This window comes from Pituophis catenifer, unplaced genomic scaffold (assembly GCF_029215685.1).
Source record: "Pituophis catenifer annectens isolate HBS135680 unplaced genomic scaffold, rPitCat1.0.hap2 SCAF_4, whole genome shotgun sequence".
In the NCBI taxonomy this organism is placed as follows: Eukaryota; Metazoa; Chordata; class Lepidosauria; order Squamata; family Colubridae; genus Pituophis; species Pituophis catenifer.
Genome location: NW_027256884.1, coordinates 35,403,949 through 35,427,163, shown reverse-complemented (window position 1 = coordinate 35,427,163; position 23,215 = coordinate 35,403,949). Strand labels below are relative to the sequence as shown.

At 36.3% G+C, this 23,215-nt stretch overlaps 1 protein-coding gene across 4 annotated transcripts in view; it reads left to right on the top strand.

The window, feature by feature from the left end:
* LOC139316537 (sodium/hydrogen exchanger 2-like) overlaps positions 1–23,215 on the top strand; it is a 40,969-nt gene that overhangs the window by 5,351 nt on the left and 12,403 nt on the right. For all 4 annotated transcript variants that reach the window (XM_070943310.1, XM_070943314.1, XM_070943311.1 and 1 more), the window contains exons 2-7: positions 8,029–8,492; positions 14,369–14,619; positions 18,177–18,394; positions 20,466–20,668; positions 21,341–21,430; positions 22,326–22,396. In XM_070943310.1, the coding sequence (XP_070799411.1) occupies positions 8,029–8,492; positions 14,369–14,619; positions 18,177–18,394; positions 20,466–20,668; positions 21,341–21,430; positions 22,326–22,396 (1,297 nt within the window). The remainder of the gene's footprint in view (positions 1–8,028; positions 8,493–14,368; positions 14,620–18,176; positions 18,395–20,465; positions 20,669–21,340; positions 21,431–22,325; positions 22,397–23,215) is intronic.

Genomic DNA, 23,215 nt, shown 5'->3' with positions numbered 1-23,215 from the left:
TGCATCTTATTGTCTGGTGCATTTTATAGTGCGAAAAATACGGTATTTACTGAGACATAAGTCAATTTCCTCTCCCAAGTCAGTGGTCTTATAAATGTAAAATGTATTTTCTACAAATAATATTCTGGTTGTCATTGAGTCCCCAAAAATGTTTATCAGAGTTTAAACTTCCTTTTTTATATCATAGCTTAGCTCTGAAATGTATGAAAGAAATATGTAGCAGCCTTCTCTACTTTTAAGGTCCTCTAAATGTGTTCTTCCCGAATTCTCAGGTAGAGCAATGCTGATTGAGAATTTCACAATCTGGACATCACCAACACGATCCAAGATTACAGAGCATTTGCATCTCATATGTTTTGTCTTGAGGTGTTTCTGAAGAACAACAAAACTTATGTAATTTAAAATTTAATCAAATCTGCTGCATGCTCATTTCAAATTAATACACGTTCACTATTGTAAAATTTAGTACTGTAATCTAATACATGCTTTATCCAAGCAAGTACAGTTCTTGTAATTTTTAAAGGACTCTTGGTGGTAACTGCTTACCTCCCAAATTTTTATAATATTTGATCTATTTTCATCTTGATTAAAACTTGATTAATGGATTTGCCATGTTTTGAGTATCAACGTCAATGGTGGATTGCTACCGGTTCTCCCTGGTTCTTGCGAACCGGTAGTGGAAATTTTGAGTAGTTCAGAGAACCGGTAAATACCACCTCTGCTTGGGCCACCCCCAATCTATTTGCTGCCTCCCGACTCCCAGCTGATCGGCTAGAAGGAAAAAATCAGGGCTCACTTGACAAAGAAGAGAAAAAAACCCACCAAGACACCATCGCTTTAAATTGAGAAGCCAAGAAGCCTCCAACTGATTGGCTAGAAGGAAAAAAACAGGACTCGCTTCTCAGCCAGGAGATCACTTGGCAAAGAAGAAGTAAAAAAAAAAAAAAGACGCTGTCACTTTAAATTGACAAGCCAAGAAGCAGCTGCTGGAAGGAGGTTTTTGCTTGCAGAAGTGAAGTAACATTCAGCAGTTTGTTTCTGGGTCAGCTGAACAACAAACTGGATAAGAGGAGGGATTCTTACATGGTTCTATGTTTTTGAAGTTTTGGGGTTTGTGCAACATGGGCTTTGTGTTTCTAAAAAGGTTTGGGCTATTCCTATTGTGAAATATCCTGTCTTGAATGAGTTTTTTGCCTGCTTGTAAATGGAGCCGAACTTCCGGCTTCCACTTTCTATTATTTCTAAGCACTGGTAGCTGTTTTCTTCTTACAAAGTTTCCTTTATGCAGCTGGCAGGAATATGGAATGAGTATCAGGCAGGTTCCTTGTTAGCAACTTGATTTTTCCTTGCTTTTCTGGCTGCCTTTTCTTATGAATAATATTTTATTTGGGGAAATGAAGAGGTGGGAGTTTGATTCCTTCCCAGAGCAGGTTAGTGGAGTGGGGAGGGAATGGGGATTTTGAAGTAACCTTCCTCTGTCATGCCCGCCATGCCACGCCCACCAAGCCACACCCACAGAACCAGTAGTAAAAATTTTTGAAACCCACCACTGCATAAGTCCATCTTAATATGCTATTTCTGGTATGTGATGTTTTGTATACATACAGAGAAAGAAGCACTCTTCTAATCTTTGACTTTTAGGCTTGCTGTCAAACATCACCCATAATACTAATGACTGTTTTGAACAATATGCAGGTTATACTACACAAATGGCTATTTTATATGTGAAATTATGACTGAAATATTTCTGCACCTATATTGGTTCACACTGTCAGGAAGTTTCTCCTTAGTTGTAGGCTGCTTCTTTCTTTGTTCAGTTTCCATCCATTGCTTCTTGTTTTGCTTTCTGGTGCTTTGGAAAATACATTGCCCCCCCCTTCTTTCTGGCAGCCCCTTAAAAGCCTGTTGCCTATTACACTCTTGGGCAAAGCATGTGAGCCATTTCCTCCTTTCAGTGGTCCATGAAAGTGCATCTATAGCTATGATGGCGAACCATGCGTGCCACAGGTGGTACGTGGAGCCATCTCTGCGAGCAAGCAAGCCGTTGCCCTAGGTTGCGTTCACTGCGCATGCCAGCCACCTGTTTTTTGGCTGGGCACACCCACACCGCCCCTCCCCTCCCAGGAGTCTCCACATGATCTGTTTTGGATGCCAGGTAAGTACAGGGCTCACATGGAGGCTCTGGGAGGGTGTAAAATGGGCCTTCCCAAAGTCCGGAAATGGGCTGTGTTCACCCTCCCCAGGCTCCAGGAAAGCCTCCAGAGCCTGGGAAGGGTGAAAAACAGGCCTATAGGGCCTACAAGAAGTCTGTAAATGGGCTGTTTCTGGCCTCTGAGGGTTCAGGGAGGCCTGCAAGGCCCAAAAAGGGACGCAGGAGGGGGGCGCGTGCATATGCAGGGGGAGGGCCATCGCAGAGTGGGGCACATGGGAGGCATTGCATTATGGGTGTGGGCATGTGTGCACACGACCCCCCTGCGCTCCCCCACTTTTGGCAGGTGATGGCAAAAAGGTTTGCCATCACTGATCTATAGTATGTCGACAGTAAGTTGAAAAAAGGTGAACAACATTTTTACAGAACTATAGATATGTTGAGGCTGGGTGTGACAAGGAACGGCTGGGAAGGGAGGGGCCAGGCGAGGCACCCCTTGACGTGAGTGACATTGAGTTGGCCATGCCTACCCAGTCACAGACCATCAAGCTACACCCACTATCACATGACCATCAAGCCACGCCCACAAAATAAGCCATGCCCACAGAACCGGTAGTAAAAAAATTTAGAACCCACCCCTGATCAACGTCTATCTTTTTCTTTTAATGTTAATTGTTAATGTTAATGTTAATTTTATTTATATACTGCCCTTCTCCCGAAGGACTCAGGGCGGTGTACAGCCAATTTAAAAACATAAATATACAGACATCATCATTAAAACTGTTTGTTTTGTTTGTGAAGAATAATAAAGAACATAATTACTTTGTGATTTCTGAATTGAGATGTGGATTTTAGAGTTATTAACCTAGATTGGTTTTGTATAGCCATTTTAACAACATTCATTATGATTAGGTAATAGTTAACCACAGATGGTCTGAGACAGCTTTAAGAAAAGGAAAGCAGTGGCCATCTCTGATATATCCAGGTACCCATAAAGAGATGGTGATGGAAAGCTCTTAGTGAGCACCTTTAATAACACTGGGGGAAGATCAATGAAAGTCTTTATGAGTATATAGCAGTGATGACTAACCTTTTTGCCATCACATACCAAAAACGTGGGGAGCGTGGAGAGGTTGCCCACGTGCATGCCCACACTCATAATTCAATGCGCCCCATACATGTGCGCACACTCCCCCCCGCTTTTAACACGTGATGGCACGGTGGGCCTGGTAGGCCCGTTTCTCACCCTCCCCAGGCTCCAGAGGCTTTCTAGGAGCCTGGGGAGGGCGAAAACAGCCTTCCCCACTTCCCCGGAGGCCATCCGGAGGCGGGAAACAGCCCATTTCCCAACTTCCGGTGGGACCGGAAGGTCCAAAAAATCAGCTGGCTGGTGCACACATGCGCACTGGAGCTGAGCTATGGCAATGCTTGCGTGCCCACTGATACGGCTCCGTGTGCCTCCTGTGGCACCCGTGCCATAGGTTCGCCATCATGGGTATATAGGATACTTCCCATATTTCCCATACTCCACCAAGAAGCTTCAAGAGTCATTCAATAATTCATGAATAATTAACCTTGATCATTAAAAGTCCCACTTTTAATCTTTCCTGCATTGTTATGTAGGCAGGGAAGACAGTGAGAACTTCAGTTGCTCAGGCAAATATTGGAAACCTTTTCCTATATTTGCTATATAGGAGTTCTTTCAGTAACTTTACACTTTGCATTCTGAATCACATCCAGTTCTTTAGCTGGGGTGGAGCAGCCTCAGATTTGACTAATTGTGCGATGACCTTGGAGAAGGCAACCAGAAGCCATTAGGACAGCAACAGGTGCTGAACTATGAATAAAGCCTATGGCAACAAGATAGTATTGGAAAAAAATATCTCAGACTTAGAGCATACTTTAATGATTTGATCAATAGAGTGACAGGAAACCATGAGATTTACAAATATGGTCAGTGCACTGTGCAGGCATACATACCAGGTTTTAAATTATTTGCTATGAATGTGGGGTTGAATTATCTGATTGATCAATGTAGAGAAGAATTTGCTGATAAGATGAGAGATGAATTGGTGATAATAGGTGCCTCAGATAATTTGGAAGAGTTAGTCCAATATTGTTTGGTAATGGATTTCTGGCTGGAAAAGTTGAGATGTGGGAAACATGGCATGTGGACTGGATTTTACGCCTTTTCAAGCCATGTCCACCTCCTGAAGGCCTTTCAAAATCCAGCACTGGCAAACCTCTGAAACTGGAGGAGTTAAGAGATTTCTGTCCTCGGAAATTAACAAAGAAGGAGAAATTTGGGGTTATGTTTTACTGCAGAGCTCTCAAATAGCTATGTCTTCCACAGCTAAAATTCATGCTGCTTTCTCAGCTACAAAATGCCACATCTGGATCCATATAGTAAGCAAATGCCTGAATCATCCCAAGCCCATGATTTTAGGAAATTTCACAGGCTTCCTTCCCAGAAGCTTTGCAGAACGGCCCTCAGACAAGTAAGGAGAGCTCAGAGGGACAACAGTAGACAAGTTGTTATTCTTTGTTTAGACCAGTGGTTCCCAACTTTTTTTGGCCATGCCCCATCTAAGCATCTCTAAAATCCCCCGCCCCCGTGACATATAATTCTTACTATTCAAAAAGTGAACTCCTGCTCATTCAGAAGAAGCCTAAAAGGCCATTAACTTGGTTTAAACAAGGTTCCAAAGAACATGGCATCAATGAAAGAGAAAAATAAAAGAACAAAAAACAGAAGTACTGAGGAACTTAAAAAATAATAGTATGAAGGCATATGAAAAAACAGCAAATAAAGTTTCAAAACATATAATGCATAAATATAAAATAATTTTAATGGCACAGAAAGAGGGGAATTTAAAAAACATTCTTAGCTTAATTTTGAATAATAAGATTGTCATGAATGAAAGTGGGGTTGTAACCTATGACCCCCCCCTACTCGTCGATTTAGTTTGAACCTGCAGCTTAGTGGAGAAATGCTTTGGTAGTTCAGTAGATGGGAGTGGATCACACAGGCCTGGCAAGGCCTATGCATGCGTGGTACAACCCAATTGCTCTGAGAGGAAAAGTCTTGTAAAACATGGCTTGGGAAAACACAGATTAAAAACAACTGTAAATCTAACAATTTCTTACTTAAATTTGGGTCCTAGTTCTGTATCCTCACTGCTGGGCTTTCCCCCAGCAGCCATCCACTCTGTCTCCCCACAGAGCAGCTCTCCCTGCAATCACCCAGCAGCAAAGCCCATCAGGGGTGGGTTCTACTTACCTTTACTACCGGTTCGCAATGGGGCTGCGGGCACGCACTTGCTCTGTTCGCGTGCATGTTCACTCTTCTGTGCATGCTCAGAAGCATTCTGATGATGTCGGAGTCAGTGGGTGGAGCCTCCCTCCAGTTTTACTACCGGTTCTATAGAACCGGTCCAAACTGGGGGCATGGAACTGAAGCCCATAGGAAAGAGAGAGACAGACTCTGCCAGTCCCATGATCCTTAGTGGGAACACATCTGATTGTCTGGCAGTTGCTCCCTCCTCCCCATTGCTGGGATATCCTTTTCAGATCAGGCCCTAGGAAATGCATTTTAACAAAGAGAACAATAGGTAAATGAAACACAGCTGTTTCATCACAAATATATAAGTACAATTACAATTAAGAACAATTCAAAAATTCAGTTAATAGCTCATTTTCAAATTGCCCCCATTAAAAATCAAATTGCCCTCCTGTGGGGCATGGGCCCCACGTTGGGAACCACTGGTTTAGACCAGTGGTGGGTTGCCCCCGGTTCACACTGGTTCTATAGAACGGGTAGTAAAACCGGTGGGAGGGTCCGCCCACTGACCCCGACATCATCAAAATGCTTCTGCGCTTACGCAGAAGAGCGCGCGAGCGGCCCCGTTGCGAACCAGTAGTAAAGGTAAGTAGAACCCACCCCTGGTTTAGACTCATCTATAAGAAACAATTCTCTGCAACAACCAATTTCATAGATAAGGCTATAATACAAGTGTTTGATTTTTGATTCAGAAGTTTTTAAAAGTAAATGCACAGTTGAAATCAGAGACTTTCCTTTGTGGTTAATGTACAAACAGATTCAAAGATCTTCATTTTTATACATGATAACAGTGGCAAGATTCTTATATATGCATACAAATGTAAAGATTTACAAATACCTACAATGAAAGAATAGATGGGTGAGCTGATAGAATTGGTGGAAATGGTGAAATTGACAGCTTTGACTAAAGATAAGATTTGACTAATTTATAACTTTACCTGGACACCCCTTTTGAAAAAAAATGAAATTGTGATTTTGGAATATATGGGATTTTAGAAATAATATGGAATATTGATAATTTTAGAGTAATAATTTGATGTATTTTTTATCTATATTGGTATCAAAAAAGTGGGAAATTATTCTTTTTCTATTGTTTTACTTTTTCATTCCTTTTTCCTTGCACTTTTATCTTGCTTTTTCCTTGACTTTTCCCTATCTTTTAATACTTTTTTTGTTTGTCTATTTTTACACACACACACACACACACACACACACACACACACACACACCTATCCACTCAGACACTAGAAACACAAGTTTTCTAATCCATTCAGACACTAATTCATTCTTCTGATATGAATACATTCATAGTCCAAATAGCCCCACATTACTTCCAGTAACCACAAAGTGGTGCCTGAAATACCTGTAGATCTTGTTCCATCTACTGATAGGACTGACATCTCGAATTGTGTGAGATGTAGGCTGTGATTTCTCTTTTCCTCCAGATCACCTTATTCTAGATAGTTTCCTCAACCTGCCAGAGCAAAAGCAGAAAGTCTCAAAGTCTGTAGTGAAAAGTGAAACTCTTGTGTGCAAATGGGCACATCCAATGAATAGAATGCTACCTGGTTCATATCTGCTGAAGGAAACTGACTCATTCAGGATGTTTCAAAGATGCTTTTGTTTTTCCTTTAAGTCATTTTGCTTCTCATCCCAGAAGCTTCTTCAGTTCTGACAGAACTGAAGAAGCTTCTGGGATGAGAACTGTCAGAATTGAAGAAGCTTCCTGAATGAGAAGCAAAACACCTTCAAGGAAAATCAAAATCTAATTGTCTTTTGAAAAAGCACCTTTGGGACAACATGACCTAGAGTACTGAGAATCTCCATAGATACTCATTCAAGGGCCAATCATTGCAAGGGACTCCAAATGAATTCATGGGAAAACCCATTAAGTTTTTTTGCAATAATATGCAGAAAAAATGCCATTACCTTTCTCTGGGATGCTTTTTTGAACTTCCCAGGCTAGTCTGCAACCCTAGTATGTAGAATTTTCTTTCCAAAGAATGAGCCATCCCACTGAACTTTTGATCTAATGTTGACAATTGCAAAATACTGTATTCCTCAGCTAAAAACCTTAAAGAACCACCCTTTTAAGGAACCTTTTGCAAAACTACAAGATCAATTAAAGTCTGAATTTATCATTTTATCTAAGAAGTTTTAAAGCATGGTATCAAATCATGAAAAATAAAGTTATCTCATGAGTTCCAAGCTGGTTATGTCTAAAAATAATAAGAGTACAAAAAAATTATAAAGTAAAAATAAAATAAAATAAAATTTACCTAACAGGCTAATTCTTTCTTGCAGATTTTGCTCATAGAAAGTTTATAGTTTGATTGGTTTTGTGGCACTTGAAGAGTATGTGGGTTAGCTGATTTCTTTTTTCTTTTGAAGGTTTAATTGTAAGTTTATAAAAATGCATGAAAAGGAATGATTTAAATACAAAAATAAATAAGATTAATATGTTGTATAATATCATAAGGTTTTTTTGTCACCATATAATATTTCTTCTCTTTCTCTTTCTTTCTCCATTAATTTGAAGGTTTTCATCTCTACCACAAATTGCCTCAGATAGTTCCAGAAAGTTGTCTCCTTATTGTGATTGGACTGATTTTAGGTGGAATTATATTTGGGGTACAGGAAAAATCTCCACCAGTGATGAAGAGCGATGTTTTTTTCTTATATCTTCTTCCTCCAATTGTCCTCGATGCTGGTTATTTTATGCCAACACGCCTCTTCTTTGAGAACTTTGGCACCATTTTTTGGTATGCTGTTGTGGGCACACTCTGGAATTCTTTTGGCATTGGCATTTCCCTCTTTGCCATTTGCCAGATTGAGGCCTTCGGTCTGAGTGACATCACTTTACTGCAGTGCCTGCTTTTTGGGAGTTTGATTTCAGCCGTGGATCCTGTGGCTGTGTTGGCTGTCTTTGAAAATATTCATGTCAACGAGCAGCTGTACATCTTAGTTTTTGGGGAATCTCTCTTGAATGATGCTGTAACTGTGGTAAGTGACATACCTACAAATGCATGCAGACAAAATGTTTGCACTTCTATATGCAATAAAATCAGGCAAAACTAAGTATCTTATAAAATTTTCAGGCTTTTGTTCTAGGAGGGTAAGGAACAAAGAGAAGAGAAGGGGATTTAAAACATAACATCTAGTAATCTAATATTCAAAATATGCAGTGTTCTTATTTGTAATAGCAAATTATTACAGTCTTTTCAATTACCACAAACATGTTAATATTTAATTGTTTATTTCACATAACTCTCTTGCATAGGCAGACATTTGTGGAGCAAGGCTAAAAAAAACCTCATATCAAACATGGTTGGGTTTTGCTTGAAGAGCAATAGCACTTAGACTTGTATACCGCTTCACAGTGCTTTACAGTCCTTTCTAAGTGGTTTACAGAGTCAGCATGTTGAGCCATACAATTGCCTCATGGCTTTCTTACCCTCCCTTTTTTTCTCCCCTTCCCATCATGCATCAGTGCAAGTTCCCGCATTCTCTAATTACCCAGTATCCTTTAACTGATGAGTAACATTAGAATGACAATATATAAAGGTTGACTGGGGTCCAGAGAGGTCTAGTTATTCCCTGATTTTAAGAATGGTATTGTACATCCTGCCATACACATAATTTCAAAATGGATATTAACTGTGTTGGTCACCAGATATATCAAATCGGTAACAAGAAAGAAATGCATTTTAATTTCATACAGGATATGGCAGTATTCATCTCACAGGAAGTGAGATAGAAAAATGGGAAAATTGCATTAGTTACTGGATAAAATCTCTGAGGTCATGAGAATGTGTAAAATGTTCATAATAAAAGCTATAATCACCTTTGAAATAGCTCCTGGTATACATATGAATGGTAATTCAATTTTGTAAACAACACTATTATCGTGTAAAGATCTGAACCAATTTGTAACTCTGAGTTTCACCCTTTCGCTTAAATCCAATATGAAAAGAAATACTCCATTAATGAGTTCTGCTGATTCTGACATCTGTCCCTGCATTTGGAAGGGGAATTTGAGTTCTGTTTTGCAAAGGAATAGATAGTTGGCTAATTATTCTGTCCTTCTGGCAAAAGATGTTGATCAGTTATTTGAAAGATGAAAGATGTTACACATAACTCATTGAATGAACTGCTATTAATATTTTAAACATTCTGCTAAAGTTTTAACTGATATAAACATACTTTTTGTCATCATATGTTGTAATTCATATAATTTGTATTCATTCTTTTTCCTCCTAAATCACAAGAACACATATTTCACTTCACTAATTGTTTTAGCTAATGAACTAAACAGTACATATATATTACAGCTCATTAAAAGTGGTATTAATCTTTTTTTAAAAAAAGAAAAACCAAATTCTTAAGTCTAACGAGTAGACAAATGATAACCTTACATTTAATACTTAATAAGAATAAACCTATGTTCCTATAATGCGGTAAGAAATGTAAACTGCACATTACATATATTTTAGCTATAGTGAAATCTTATTTATTTGAATTTGTTAGCTGTCCAATTTCAATGGTCTTGTTATTTAATTCTAAACTAAAAAGAAAACGTAGAAGACAAACATACAGAGGAGGAATCATGCTGGATCTAAACTTTCATTCAGAAAGAAGCTTGAATAATTTTATTATGGCTACATCACAAGTGATTCTGCTAGAATCACAATCCCACACGAACTTATTTCACTTTTTTAGGCTCATCGTAGAAGCAGTTCTATTAGTAATCAGATGGAGTATTAATAATCTTTTCCATAGGAACGTTGTATTTCAAACTCAGAAATAGAAATGTGTATAGCAACGTGTTGGGTAACTACTAGGAAATTGTTTGAATTAAATTTTGCATTAATTTTTCTATTGTACTTCGAAAATAAAAAAGAAAAGAAAAGATGAATACAGGAGTGGCTAAAAGTTAATGACCATCCATATGGCAATGAATGACCTCTATGAAAATAGTTATTTGTTGGCTACAGCCCTGTTCATCACAGATTTTATGCCATGACAACATCAGTTAGTTTTCAAGGTGCCATGGGATTCCTGGCTTGCTGATGACAATATCATACAGCTTTTTTCTTAAATTATGTATCCATATACTTAAATCCCTATCAATTTTTAAAATCTCCAACAACCTCCAATATGCATCTCACATTCAGCGAGGTGAAGAAATAAAAATTTGTTGGGCTGAACCACTTTAGGAAACTGGCAGATTAACATTGTATAAAATCCTGTCTCACTTTACAAAAATAAAGTTTCTTATTCATGTAGAGTTCTTATAACAAAGAAGGTTCGTATTTGCCTTTCCTCTCCATTTGCATTTTAATGGAGCATGCAATGTGCAATTGCCATGTGAAATGGCACCATCCAGAAAAAGCATTGCAGTTTCATTCTGCTGAATATAAACCAGGTTAATGTCTATATTTAATAGCTGATATTCGATAAGCACCAGGAATGCCTGGGGAGTAGAACAAGGAAGTGAGCAGGCTGTTTCAAATTGAGATGGGAGCACACTTCTCAGATTTCCATTTCTGTCTCTGCATCAGAGAAGTAAAATGCACTGGAACCTCCTTTCACTATTTCCAGCTATTTTGTGTGGTAAAATTCCTTGTTGCTTGTGATATGGTTACTGCTTTCTCACAGGATAATGAGATACGATTTCACCAAGCAGGGCTAATAGGATTTGCATATAGTGTCTCTTGCCAATGCATCCGGCCTGCAGCAAGTAAGCAAACATGTTTTGCTTCTATTTTCTGTGAACCACACATAACTCAGGACAAGATATGGTTAGTTTGATATATAGTTCACAAGTTGTTGTTCAATTACATGTTGTTTGATTAATAATAGAAAACACTATCTGAAGTTCTAAAGTTGGAAAGAACAACAAAGAATTATAGGTAGGAATGAAGGTCCTTTTTACAGAGCCCTAAATCATGAGAAATAACTTCGTTTATGATTCCTGGCATATTTATTCTGAAACTGCAAATAAATAGAATATGCTTATAATAAAGCAAGGTAACTGTGAATAGAGTAGTAATGCAGTGTGGGACATGAAAGAGAATGTCAGGAAGTTGAGTCACTAGGCAACTGGATCTCTTTGTTTGTTTGTTTGTTTGTTTGTTTGAAATAATTTGTTTTGAATTAGTCTGAGAAAGTTGGTAAGGGGAACCCCGTATATGTCCTCCAGGATGGTTTCATTTCACCTAATCTGAATAGGCTCCTTAGCTGAGTAGACAGAGGCTTTAAGGGTCATTGTTCCTAAATTCTTAGATGGGTCATTGTGTGATGAACCTGTGGTCTTGATCCTCCCGGGGACTGATGCAAGAGCAGCATAAAAGCTGGAGGACTGGTTGTGTCTGAGACTTCCACCTCTATTGAGGAAGGCTTTTCCATTTTGATATAAATGGATTCCTTCACTCCTTTCTCAAACTTCTCTTTGAGAAGAGTGAAGGAATCTATGCTAAATCCAAACTCCTCTTTGAGACAACAATCTGCCTGGTGCTCTTTGGGCTTAGTTATTTTCTTGTAGATGTTTCATTACCCAAACTAGGTAACATCACCTAGGAGTAAGTTTGCTCTCATACTCTTTCAGTGTTGGTGGGAGTAGTCTTGGAGGCCTCAAGAACATAAATTTAGAGGAACCTCACTCCTTAGTACCACTGATGTTATCTAGTTTGGATAATGAAACATCTACTAGGAATCAACTAAGCTCAAAGAGCAGCAAGAACTCCTCATTTCAATCCCGAACTACAAATATTTTCCTTTATCAGTACAACCTGTTCTCCATTTTTTTATGCTGCTCTTGTATCAGTCTCCAGAAAGATGAAGAGCACTTCACAGATTCACCAGGAAGATCACACTTAATGACCTATGTAAGAGAAGGATTTAGGAGCAATGACCCTTAATGATTCTCTACTTATGCACCTAATGAGGCTATTCATATTCGTACATTGCCAATTTAGGCTGGATAGAAGTTGCTGTTAAAAGCTTTGATGGACTAGATGGGTCAAAATAAACACAGTTTCAATAGTTAGAAGATACCCTGTTTCCCCCAAAATAAGACATCCCCTGATAATAAGCCCAATCGGGCTTTTGAGCACATGGCAATAAGGCCAAGTGCTTATTTCAGGGTTCAAAAAAATATAAGACAGGGTCTTATTTTTGGGGAAACATGGTATATGCTAAAGATGGGTGACATTTGTGGGCCTTTGGTAGCGCAGTGGTTAGAATGCAGTACTGCAGGCTAATTCTGCCCACAGTCAGGAGTTTGATCCTGATCTGCTCAAGGTTGACTCAGCCTTCTATCCTTGAGGTGAATAAAATGAGGATCCAGATTGTTGGGGGCAATATGTTGATGTTGTAAACTGCTTGGAGATTGCTGTAAAGCACTATGGAGCAGTATATAAATCTGCTACTGCTATTTTGGATTGGGAGACCTACACACTCAGTAACTCTCATGCTCATTGTGTGGATAAATTGCCCAATGCTCTTTGCTTTGTTGTAGTATTATAAACTTCCATGCAATATGTAGGTTTAGAAAATTAAGAACAGTTGATCTAATTCTGAAAGCTGATGAATTTAAATAGTTCTGTGAAAGCATTTTGGCGTCACTTTGACAAGCTAATTTTTCTAAGTCCTTGCTAAACTTGGAAATGGAGAAATGACCCCTAGTAAGTCACTAGGACTGATCCTCTACAGCAGGGGTGTCAAACTCGCATCGTCACGGTGTCGTCACGTGAAGTATCATGACTTTTTCTCCCTTCGTCAAACCGGGCGTGGGCATGGTCAGCGTGTGGGCTATGAGTTTGACCGCCCTGCTCTACAGTGTAGAAAGGGATGTTTGTTGACTAAAAGAGTAATGAGAAAATGAAATGAGACAAATAAAGCAATTTTGATAGAAGAACCTGAATGAATTTGATCAGATATGGACTAGATAGAACATGGTTTAAAGCCTACTGCATGGGAGAGATGACAGCAAACACTTAATCTTTACCACCAAGGTGACTGGCCTTTTTGAGAACTATTGGATTTCTGGTCCACGAGAAGATAAAGGCTTTTTGCTAGTCCAGGGTGATTACCTAATACATTGCAGATAAAAACAGTCATATCCCTATCATCTGGCAGCTATAAATGTAACTTTCGCTCCTGGTTGAATAGTTTTAATGAATGTATTCAGTCTATAGATATGGACAGATGTTTGTCTTTGCTCTTTGTGCATTATGAATACTAAACTATGTAGAGCATTGGGTTTTGTTTAAAAAAAGTGTTGGACCATATGGAGGCATCAGTGTAACACTTCTGCTAATACAGCTGAATCCTTTTCTCCGGATTATGTGGCAGCTGTTGAATCACCTTTTGGGTACTGATCCGAAGTACTTCAGTCTTATAAATAACCTAAAGGATGAAATCACCTGCTATCTTTCTTTCTGACACATCATTTCCCCCCTGACATACTTTTTTTTCTTTTTCTTATCTCTTCCCCATCCCAAATTCACGTACAAGGCTGCCAGGTAAGAGACTGATATTTTTTCTTCAGAGGATTGACTAGATTATAAAGATTTTTTGAAATTCACTATACAACAATTAGATTAAGGACTGATGCTGCTCATTGTTACATATAGGATTGAATAACTGAACATTTTTTCCCTAAGGGGAAATTTTAAAAAAAGATGTATGTTTTTTTTAAGAAAATGTAGCACAGCTGAAAGGTAATAAATCTTTCATCATATATTCCTTTTTTTTTTTCATTTGTTCTACTTTCTGAGATTATTGAATAGCAATAGAATGTAATTTACATTTCCAGTTACAATAACTGTAACATTATTTGGAAAGGAATCTAAAAAGCTAATTTTTTCCTTTCGTAGGTGCTGTACAACTTGTTCAAATCTTTCTGCCAGATGCGTACAATTGAAGCCATTGACATATTTGCTGGAATTGCTAATTTTTTTGTAGTTGGCATTGGTGGAGTTTTGATTGGAATCATTCTTGGATTTGTAGCAGCTTTTACTACTCGTTTCACCCATAAAATTCGAGTGATTGAGCCACTGTTTGTCTTCTTATACAGTTACCTATCGTACATAACAGCTGAAATGTTTCACCTTTCAGGGATTATGGCGTAAGTATATAAAAAAAACAAGCAAATAACAAACCTTGGCTAAGAATATCTTGCATGTATTATTAATAGTAACTTATGCTTTTCCTTTTTTTAAAAAACAACAACTAGGATCTAGTTTCAAAATTCGGAAGTAATAGCACTTAACAAGTCCTGTGTCCATTATGTTAAAAATGCAAATGTTCAGTGCTCAATTGTCTTCAAATTAGTTATGATTTGTTTGGTTTTTGTGATAAGTTGTTTTAACTAGCAGCCTATGTTAATATACTCACTCAGCCAGTTTAGGTTCTGAAATTATACTACTGTAATTGTTTTCCTGAGGCCACTAGTTCTGATTATTAATCTTTATTAGTGCAATCTTGGAATCTTTTCATATCCCTTTCAATCTTCCACACATGAAAATACGTGGTGTCAATACTGATATGTCGATTTTTCCCTCAGTTTTTGAAGGATCTCCTATGTTGATAAACAACAATGTGGCGGAGGATATTAATTAAACGGATCATGTTTTTCAAGTTATAGGCTTGTTACAAGGAAATAATATCTCTGCTTTTTACCTTTGAAAATTTGCAGTCTAGTTTTAGAAGAGTAAATGATTTAAGAAAATGTTTCAATTCCATCATTATAATTAAAGTTATCTACAGTACATTCAAGAACAATGCTATAAATAGTTATGATAGCTGGTATGTGAAAATGGGTAAAAGTTGAAGATATGCAAAAGTGATTTCTATTTTAAAGCTAATTTCTACTGCACACTTTATAAGATAGCCTTAGTTAAAATTAGTAAGCCTCAGCCTTCAATTCCTTTCTCATCTTTAAATTATTTTAAAATATTTGTTGAAAATTTATATATCTCAAACCTATGTTGAATAAATAACAGATAAAACAACATATTATGAATATTTTATTTCATCACAGGGATTTATATATTCATACATTTGGCAAAATGTCTCACTTAGCAACATTAATTTTAAGCTCAATTGTGGTCGTAAACTGAGGACTACCTGTATTTGAGTAATATAATGGATTACTAAATACAATGTTTTCACATAGCTAATTAATTATTTCCAATATTTTAATGTGGAAAAATGTGAATGAACTAATAAGGCTTAAATTTGAAAAATAGACTTCATTGTTTAAATTGTAAAGGTAGAAATTTATTTCACTGAGCATTTTCTTAATTATAAAATACTATATTAATTCACCTGACATTTAAGAATCCCACCTATACTTTATTCCCATTAACAACATTTGTGTGGTTTTCAATTTCCTTCTAATTCTGATATTAATTTCAGCATTCATAAATATGATTCATCAACTAATCTTTAAAATGCTTCAAATTTATTTACTGTATTGTAAAGACTATCATAGGTACTATTATGGAACATTCATATATATATATATGCATTATGAATGCCTCTTATAAAAACCTATTGCTTTTTCAGTGCTCTTTTTGCTGAGAATAGTATGTCTTTTAATATAATATGTAAAAAATAGGTATCCACCCATTGTTATCAAATCAGACTATTTTAACTATGATTTCTTAAATAAGCTGCAATGGCTCATTCATAGATAGTGCTAAGTCACTATAGCCTGGTTTCCATTTCTACTAAGCCAGAATCAATTTATATTATGGCTAAGCATTTAATGGGTTGAGCTACTAAATTACTTTCTAGTCCAGTATATAATAACGTTTATATATACATTCATACTAAAAAGGAATGTAATAGAATATTGGATGTTAAGTTTCTTTTGTCATAAATGGAGTGATTTTGATCAAGTTACAATAAAGTACTTTCAATAGATTGGTATAACTCCTATATATTACATAATATAGAAGGGGAGCCAGGAAACTTAAAACTGAATTGTGAAAAAGCTAAAAGATAATATGAACTAGATTTTTCCATTAGACAGAAACTGCCATGTTTGTACAGGCTGATTTGCATTACTGGTAGATCTGCCCAGTCTAGTTTAAATGGTTTTAAATAAATGGAAGTGATTACCTATGAATATTTAAATAAACTGAAATTAATATACTGAAATATTTCTGCATTAGTCTTTCTCTGCCAAGACATAAAAACAAAATACAAATCAAACCACTAGTAATTTCTTGAATATGTTTTTCCACCCTGTACCCATGTATGTGAGAATAGTAATCTTTCAGGTCATCAGGACTTAAATTTATAAGTACTTTTTATGAGTTTCAAAAAAATAATACAGTTATTAAAAAGAGAACAATTTGTACTTTATCCTTGCTTTTATAGATGAAATCCACATTTCTGCTGTTATTACTAGCCAAACTCAGACAGCCCCAGCCATAAAAATATCTACCAGTATTAAGAGTTTTAAAATTGGATGAAAGTTCCTAGAATTGTCTAGTGTGAGTCTTCACAATTTGTTGGTGATACAGTCATTATGTGAGGATATGATAAATGGCCACTCTGCAGTTCTGGGCCACTTCAGAGATGAAGTGAGAAGTATAAAATGAAGCCTGGAATTGCAGCCCCACAGAACAGGAGAACTTTCATACTTCCTCTTTTGTGTCACAACATGTTCTGGCTATCAAAAACCACTGAATGGCATGGGAACTATTGTAGAAAACTTCCTGTGGCCTTTCTATTTGGTCAGATATGCCCTATATCATCCTGGGGATTTAGTAAAGTTTCCTATCTAAGCTGCTTTAAATAAGTACCTAAGGTGCAACTCACTTTTGCATCTAAGAATAATAGACTACTTCTATAGCATTCAGTATCAGCAGATTCAGCTTAGTTCAGCTTACTTTACCTTATATAAAAATATAACACGTACTTTGACCAAAATATATAATAATAATAATAAAACTGAGAAGCAGTAGCAAATCCAGTTTGTATAATCTGAAGTTTGTTTGTACAGTCTGAAACATTTGTTACGGGAAGATATTTGATAGGAACAACATCATGGAACACATCTTAAAGTTCAAGATTAAAACAGGAAGCATTGCAATACCACCCACGCATGGTATCTATTTGCAGTCTTTCTGACATCATGAAATGGTATCTTTTTAAAGTGAAATCATAACCACATTTAATATCACAATGCTGAATAACCAAAGGGAGGACAAATAATTATAGTAGCCACCTGGCCAATATGGCCAAGACAGCATTGTATGGCCCTTCAGAGCAACAAAAACCAAAGAGAATGATAACTTTCCATTTTCTACAAGCAAGTAACAATTAAGTTTTTGTTAGAAGAGTTGCAAAGGGATCCACACAATGCATTATGTTGATTGCATAAAAGTCTGTAAGTGTTCCCAAAGACCTTATTATATGGTATCAAGAAATGTGTTCAAAAATGTTAAAAGGAAGAAATTTAATGTTACTGAACTCAGTGACATTAACTTCTATAACAATTCTGAGTGATATTTATTTATTTATTAGATTTCTTGCCACCTATCTCATTAACACCGTGACTCTGGGCATTTTATTGGAGTAACATCAGGTGAACGTTACTCAAATGTTTGCAGTAAAAATACAGTATTTGTAATAAAAATACAGAGAAACTGAACTAGTTTTTTCCTGCAGGATTACAGCATGTGCTATGACCATGAATAAATATGTGGAAGAGAATGTTTCTCAGAAATCCTATACTACTATAAAATATTTCATGAAAATGCTGAGCAGTGTCAGTGAAACTCTTATCTTTATTTTCATGGGAGTATCTACAGTAGGAAAAAACCATGAATGGAACTGGGCCTTTGTTTGCTTCACTCTGCTATTTTGTTTGATTTGGCGTTCATTAGGTAAGAGTCACTTAAAACTTTCTAGATTGCACTTCAACCTACTTTAGTACTGAAATAAGATTATCTTTTAGATAATGGAACTGTAGCTTTGACAAAGAAATGTCCTTATTTTTATGAAGAAAGTCTTGTTTTTTTACAGTGATAGAGGAAAATCTTTACAAATGACTGAGTAAACCAATTTTTGGTCAGTGAACCCAATGATTATATAAGGAAGAAGGCAGAATTTGGCAGGAGATAACCCATCCATCCTATACAGTGTAGAGACACTAGCAGTACATCTCAGATTTTTTGCTTTCAGCTAATAGGGAGTCTCTTCTTTTATAGAAATTCCTGAGGAATTATTGGCTTGGGTACCTTAAAATGGCAAAGGGTAGGGGATGCATTTAATTTGCATCCTTATTTTAAATTATAGTAAATATGGTATTTTCATTACAAAAACATTTACAATTATAGTAAAAACAAATTTCAGCCATGATGTATGCATGTATCTACCTTTCTATAATACAAACAGAAAATTATGACTTGTTTTTGAAGAATTCTGTTACCTTAAATGTAAGTATTAAAGCACATTTATTTTTTTTATTTTGATTTATGAGTTTTATAAGGCTGACCAATTGCTAGAGCAACTGTAGGTGCCTCACAATTTGAAGAAACATGAAAATGACTAAAAATATTGTATAGTATCTTTGAAATATTAAAAAGCCAATAAGATAATGGTTCAACAGAAGTAAGTGGGACTAATCAATACTTATGTCATTTAATGATCTTATATCCTACAATCTGCCTGAATGCTTGGGGTAGAGACAGGTCATTGCATCTTTGCAGGACAAAACCAGGATGTCCAAATCACAGATGAATGATGTTAGGGTAGGCACTGCAACAGAGAAACCATGTCCTTAACAATTTCATTAGCTGATTTTGTTATGGGGAAAGAACACCTTCTGTCTGGTATCCTGACAGCTTCTCTGCTAAATGTCATGGGACGAAGAGACAATTAGGAACAGGCAACAGGTAACCTGGATCTCTGCCATGAAGGATTTTATAGGAGATAATCAGTACCTTGAATAACATCTGAAAGTTTATATGGAGCCAGTTCAGTTTATGAAGCAGTGTGCTACCTGGGCACAATGAAGTGCATTCATAACTATTCACACTATTGTATTCTGAGTGGTTATCAAAGGCAACTCTATATGGAACATATTGTAGCAATCTAGACAGCATATGACTAGGGTATGAGTGACTATGAGTCACACCCAGGAATGGGTGTAGTTGCATTAGTCTGGATACAGTTATAATATCAGAATCTTGACGGAATGTGCTGTTCTTTTCTTAGTCAATTAGGGAAATGTCTGTCTGACCCACTTACAAATAGTATCTGTATTGTCGACTTAAGATATGTTTTACTACTTATTGCTTTGGTAATGAACTTGCATAACTCTGTCAAAGTCATCTTCGTTATTGTGCAAACTGTCACACAAGATGGGTTTGTGCAAAGTTTTTTCTTACTACGGAAAAGATTAATTTTTCAAATCTTTTCCTCATAACTTGAATACAGATGAAATTCTAGCAAAAGCAGAGTCCAAGAGGACACCAATATTGCATTCCAGTTCTGGTTAGGAGAGTTATTTTTTACCAAAATGATCTCCAAAATGTGTAACTATTCAGTTTTGCTAGTGTTAAGATAAAGTCTGTATTTCCCCATCCAGGGTACGCAACCTTCAGGCACTGGGAAAGAATCTTGACAACCTAACTTGGTCAGCCTAAGATGGAGATGTATTGTATATTATACATCAGCATATTGATAACATCTTATACCGTTCTGATGTATCACCATTCTGATGTAAAACCTTATGCCTCAACGGTTTCATGTACTGCAGATGTTAAGAGCAGAGATAGGGTAGATCCTGGGGAGTCTGTAATTGAATTAAATCTATCTCCCCTACCAACACCAACTGAAAACAGTGATGGAAATAGAAAGAGAACTGATATAATACTGTACCTTTCGTTCCTAAATTTTAAAGCTGGTTAGGTTACCATGATCAATTTTTGTATGTGTTCGGCTTTTTTTTAGGAGTTTTTGCATTGACTCAGGTAATAAATGTATTTCGGACAATTCCTATAACATTTAAAGACCAGTTCATTATCGCCTATGGAGGCCTCCGAGGAGCTATATGTTTTTCTCTGGTCTTCCTGCTCCCTTCTGCTGTATTTCCTAGAAAGAAGCTTTTCATTACCGCTGCTATCGTAGTGATATTCTTTACCGTGTTCATTCAGGTAAGAATATTTCCAGAAGTTATATGTACAATATGACCAATAATTCTTTTCAAGAAAATCTGCAATTTGTCTAATTCACAAAATTAAAAGTGTCACACAAAAAGAAAATAACAGATTATGTTGTCAGAGAATTGCATATGTCCATGGCTGAACATTTCAGATTTGTGTCAAAGCCTTCTTCTAGATCTCATCATATTCATTGACAATAACCCCATCTATCCTATGAACTAGGCCCACATCTTCAGCTTTATTTCTGATGCCTGCCTTCCTTTTCATCCTCCATTCAGTATATTCTCATACTGATTTGTACAACATTACAAAACTCTATCCCTCTTGGATTTCAGATAATTTTTCTAGTTTGTGAAGTAATCAGCTCCTGTCTTGACATATTGAACTATTTTCTGGTACCTTTCCGTATACTTGAGTCCCCTTATAAACTTTATCTAATTCTCTTCATCAAAAATAATCAATCAGTACAATGTGAAATCTTTCCTCAAACTGCATCTCCTTTCACAACACAAATGTATTTTCCTTTCAAATATTTGTAGTATAATGCTATATACTGACCACTCATTTATTAACATGCACATTGAACAGAATATGAAAATAACATCATGGCAAATCATGCCAGGATGAAGTGACTGACATGCTTGTTTCTGCTCTTCTGTACAGGGAATGACAATTCGCCCGTTAGTGAACTTTCTTGATGTCAAAAGATCAAATAAGAAGCAACCAGCAGTCAGTGAGGAAATCTACTGCCGGGTATGTTTTCAATTTGAGGTGCATTACATCCCTTTTATGGGACGTGATGGCTCAGTGGTTAAGATGCTGAGCTTGTCGATCAAAAGGTCAGCAGTGGTTCGAATCCCTAGTACCGCGTAACGGGGTGAGCTCCTGTTACTTGTCCCAGCTTCTGCCAACCTAGCAGTTCGAAAGCACGTAAAAAATGCAAGTAGAAAAATAGGGACCACTTTTGGTGGGAAGGTAACAGTGTTCTGTGCGCCTTTGGTGTTTAGTCATACCAGCCACATGACCATGGAGATGTCTTTGGACAGCGCTGGTCTTCAGCTTTAAAATGGAGATGAGCACTGCCCCCTAGAGTTGGGAATGACTAGCACATATGTGTGAGGGGAACCTTTACCTTTACCTTTACATGTCTTTTGGGAAATGCACAGAACCATGATTCCCAAAATGTGCATGTTGTGATATTTTACATTTATAAATTTGGACTTAACTATTTAATAAATGGAATTTTCAGGTACTTCTTTTGGCCTAGAGGCCCTGTGAAAAACTGAGACACAAAGGGTGCCATGCACTGAAAAAAAGATGTACATCTAGATAACAAGCATCATGTTCAATTGGAGGGACTTTCCTTTTCAAGTGGTGATAATGTAACATTTATAACATGCTTTAATTCATTATATTCCATCAAGTTGGTCTTGACTATTAGTAACGTATTTTTCAGATACATTTATTGTTGATTTTAAAAACAATTGTATTGGATAACAATTTATCTTATAAATTTATCTTATTTCATTGTTATTTTGGTATTGAAATTTTATTGGTATAAAATCAAGATAACTTTTTCTTACAGAAATAAGTCATGTATACCTTTGTTTAATAATAATAATGTAATGACTGGTTTTTTTCATCCTAGTTCTTTGACCATATCAAGGCTGGTGTTGAAGATGTGTGTGGACACTGGGGTCACAACTTTTGGAGAGATAAGTAAGAAGCATATTTAGTAATGATCTAAAAGAACAAGTGGAAAAAGCCAATGTATTATTTAATATTTACATTTTCAATATTACTAAATTTACAAACATATACTTCAATTAAGTTTAAGAATTATTTTGTTTCAGAAAACATGTATGTTTAATTTTGCTTTATTTCTGTCACAAATTCAAAATTTCATTTTAGTTAGAAACTAATTTCTAAATGTCTAGTCAGAATAATTTATAAGAACAAAGAGAAATTTGCTGCAGTTTCAATTAATGTTAAATTATTAATAGAATGGCTCTTGCTTCTTTTTTCCCCAAGTTTTTTTATTTTATATTACTTATACATATCAATGCATGAATAGTGTGATACCCGGGTATCATATATTTTGATACAAATAGACATAATATTATTACTCATGGTTATTACATTTCATTTTCATTGTTTCATATTATTTAAACATACCTAATACTACCGCCCTTCAATTTCTAAACCTCCCTCTTATTATTACATATATCTTGTTATATTAATATATATATACTATTATTCCCCTCTTATTTCTATCTCTATTCCAACTTTTTTTTAATGTCACCGTAGTATTCAAAGACGTTTCTTTTCTATCTTCCATCTGCTTTATTATTCATATTTCCCTTATTTAGTTCTTCACATCTATTTATATTGAGGTTTCATCCTTCACTCTTTCATTGTTCAGTGTTTCAATGTACAATTCTAATACCAATCACACTATCATTTAAACATATAAGGTAAATCCATTCATGCTCTTTCCAATCATGCAATCTGTGTAATTCTACTATTAATACACATGCT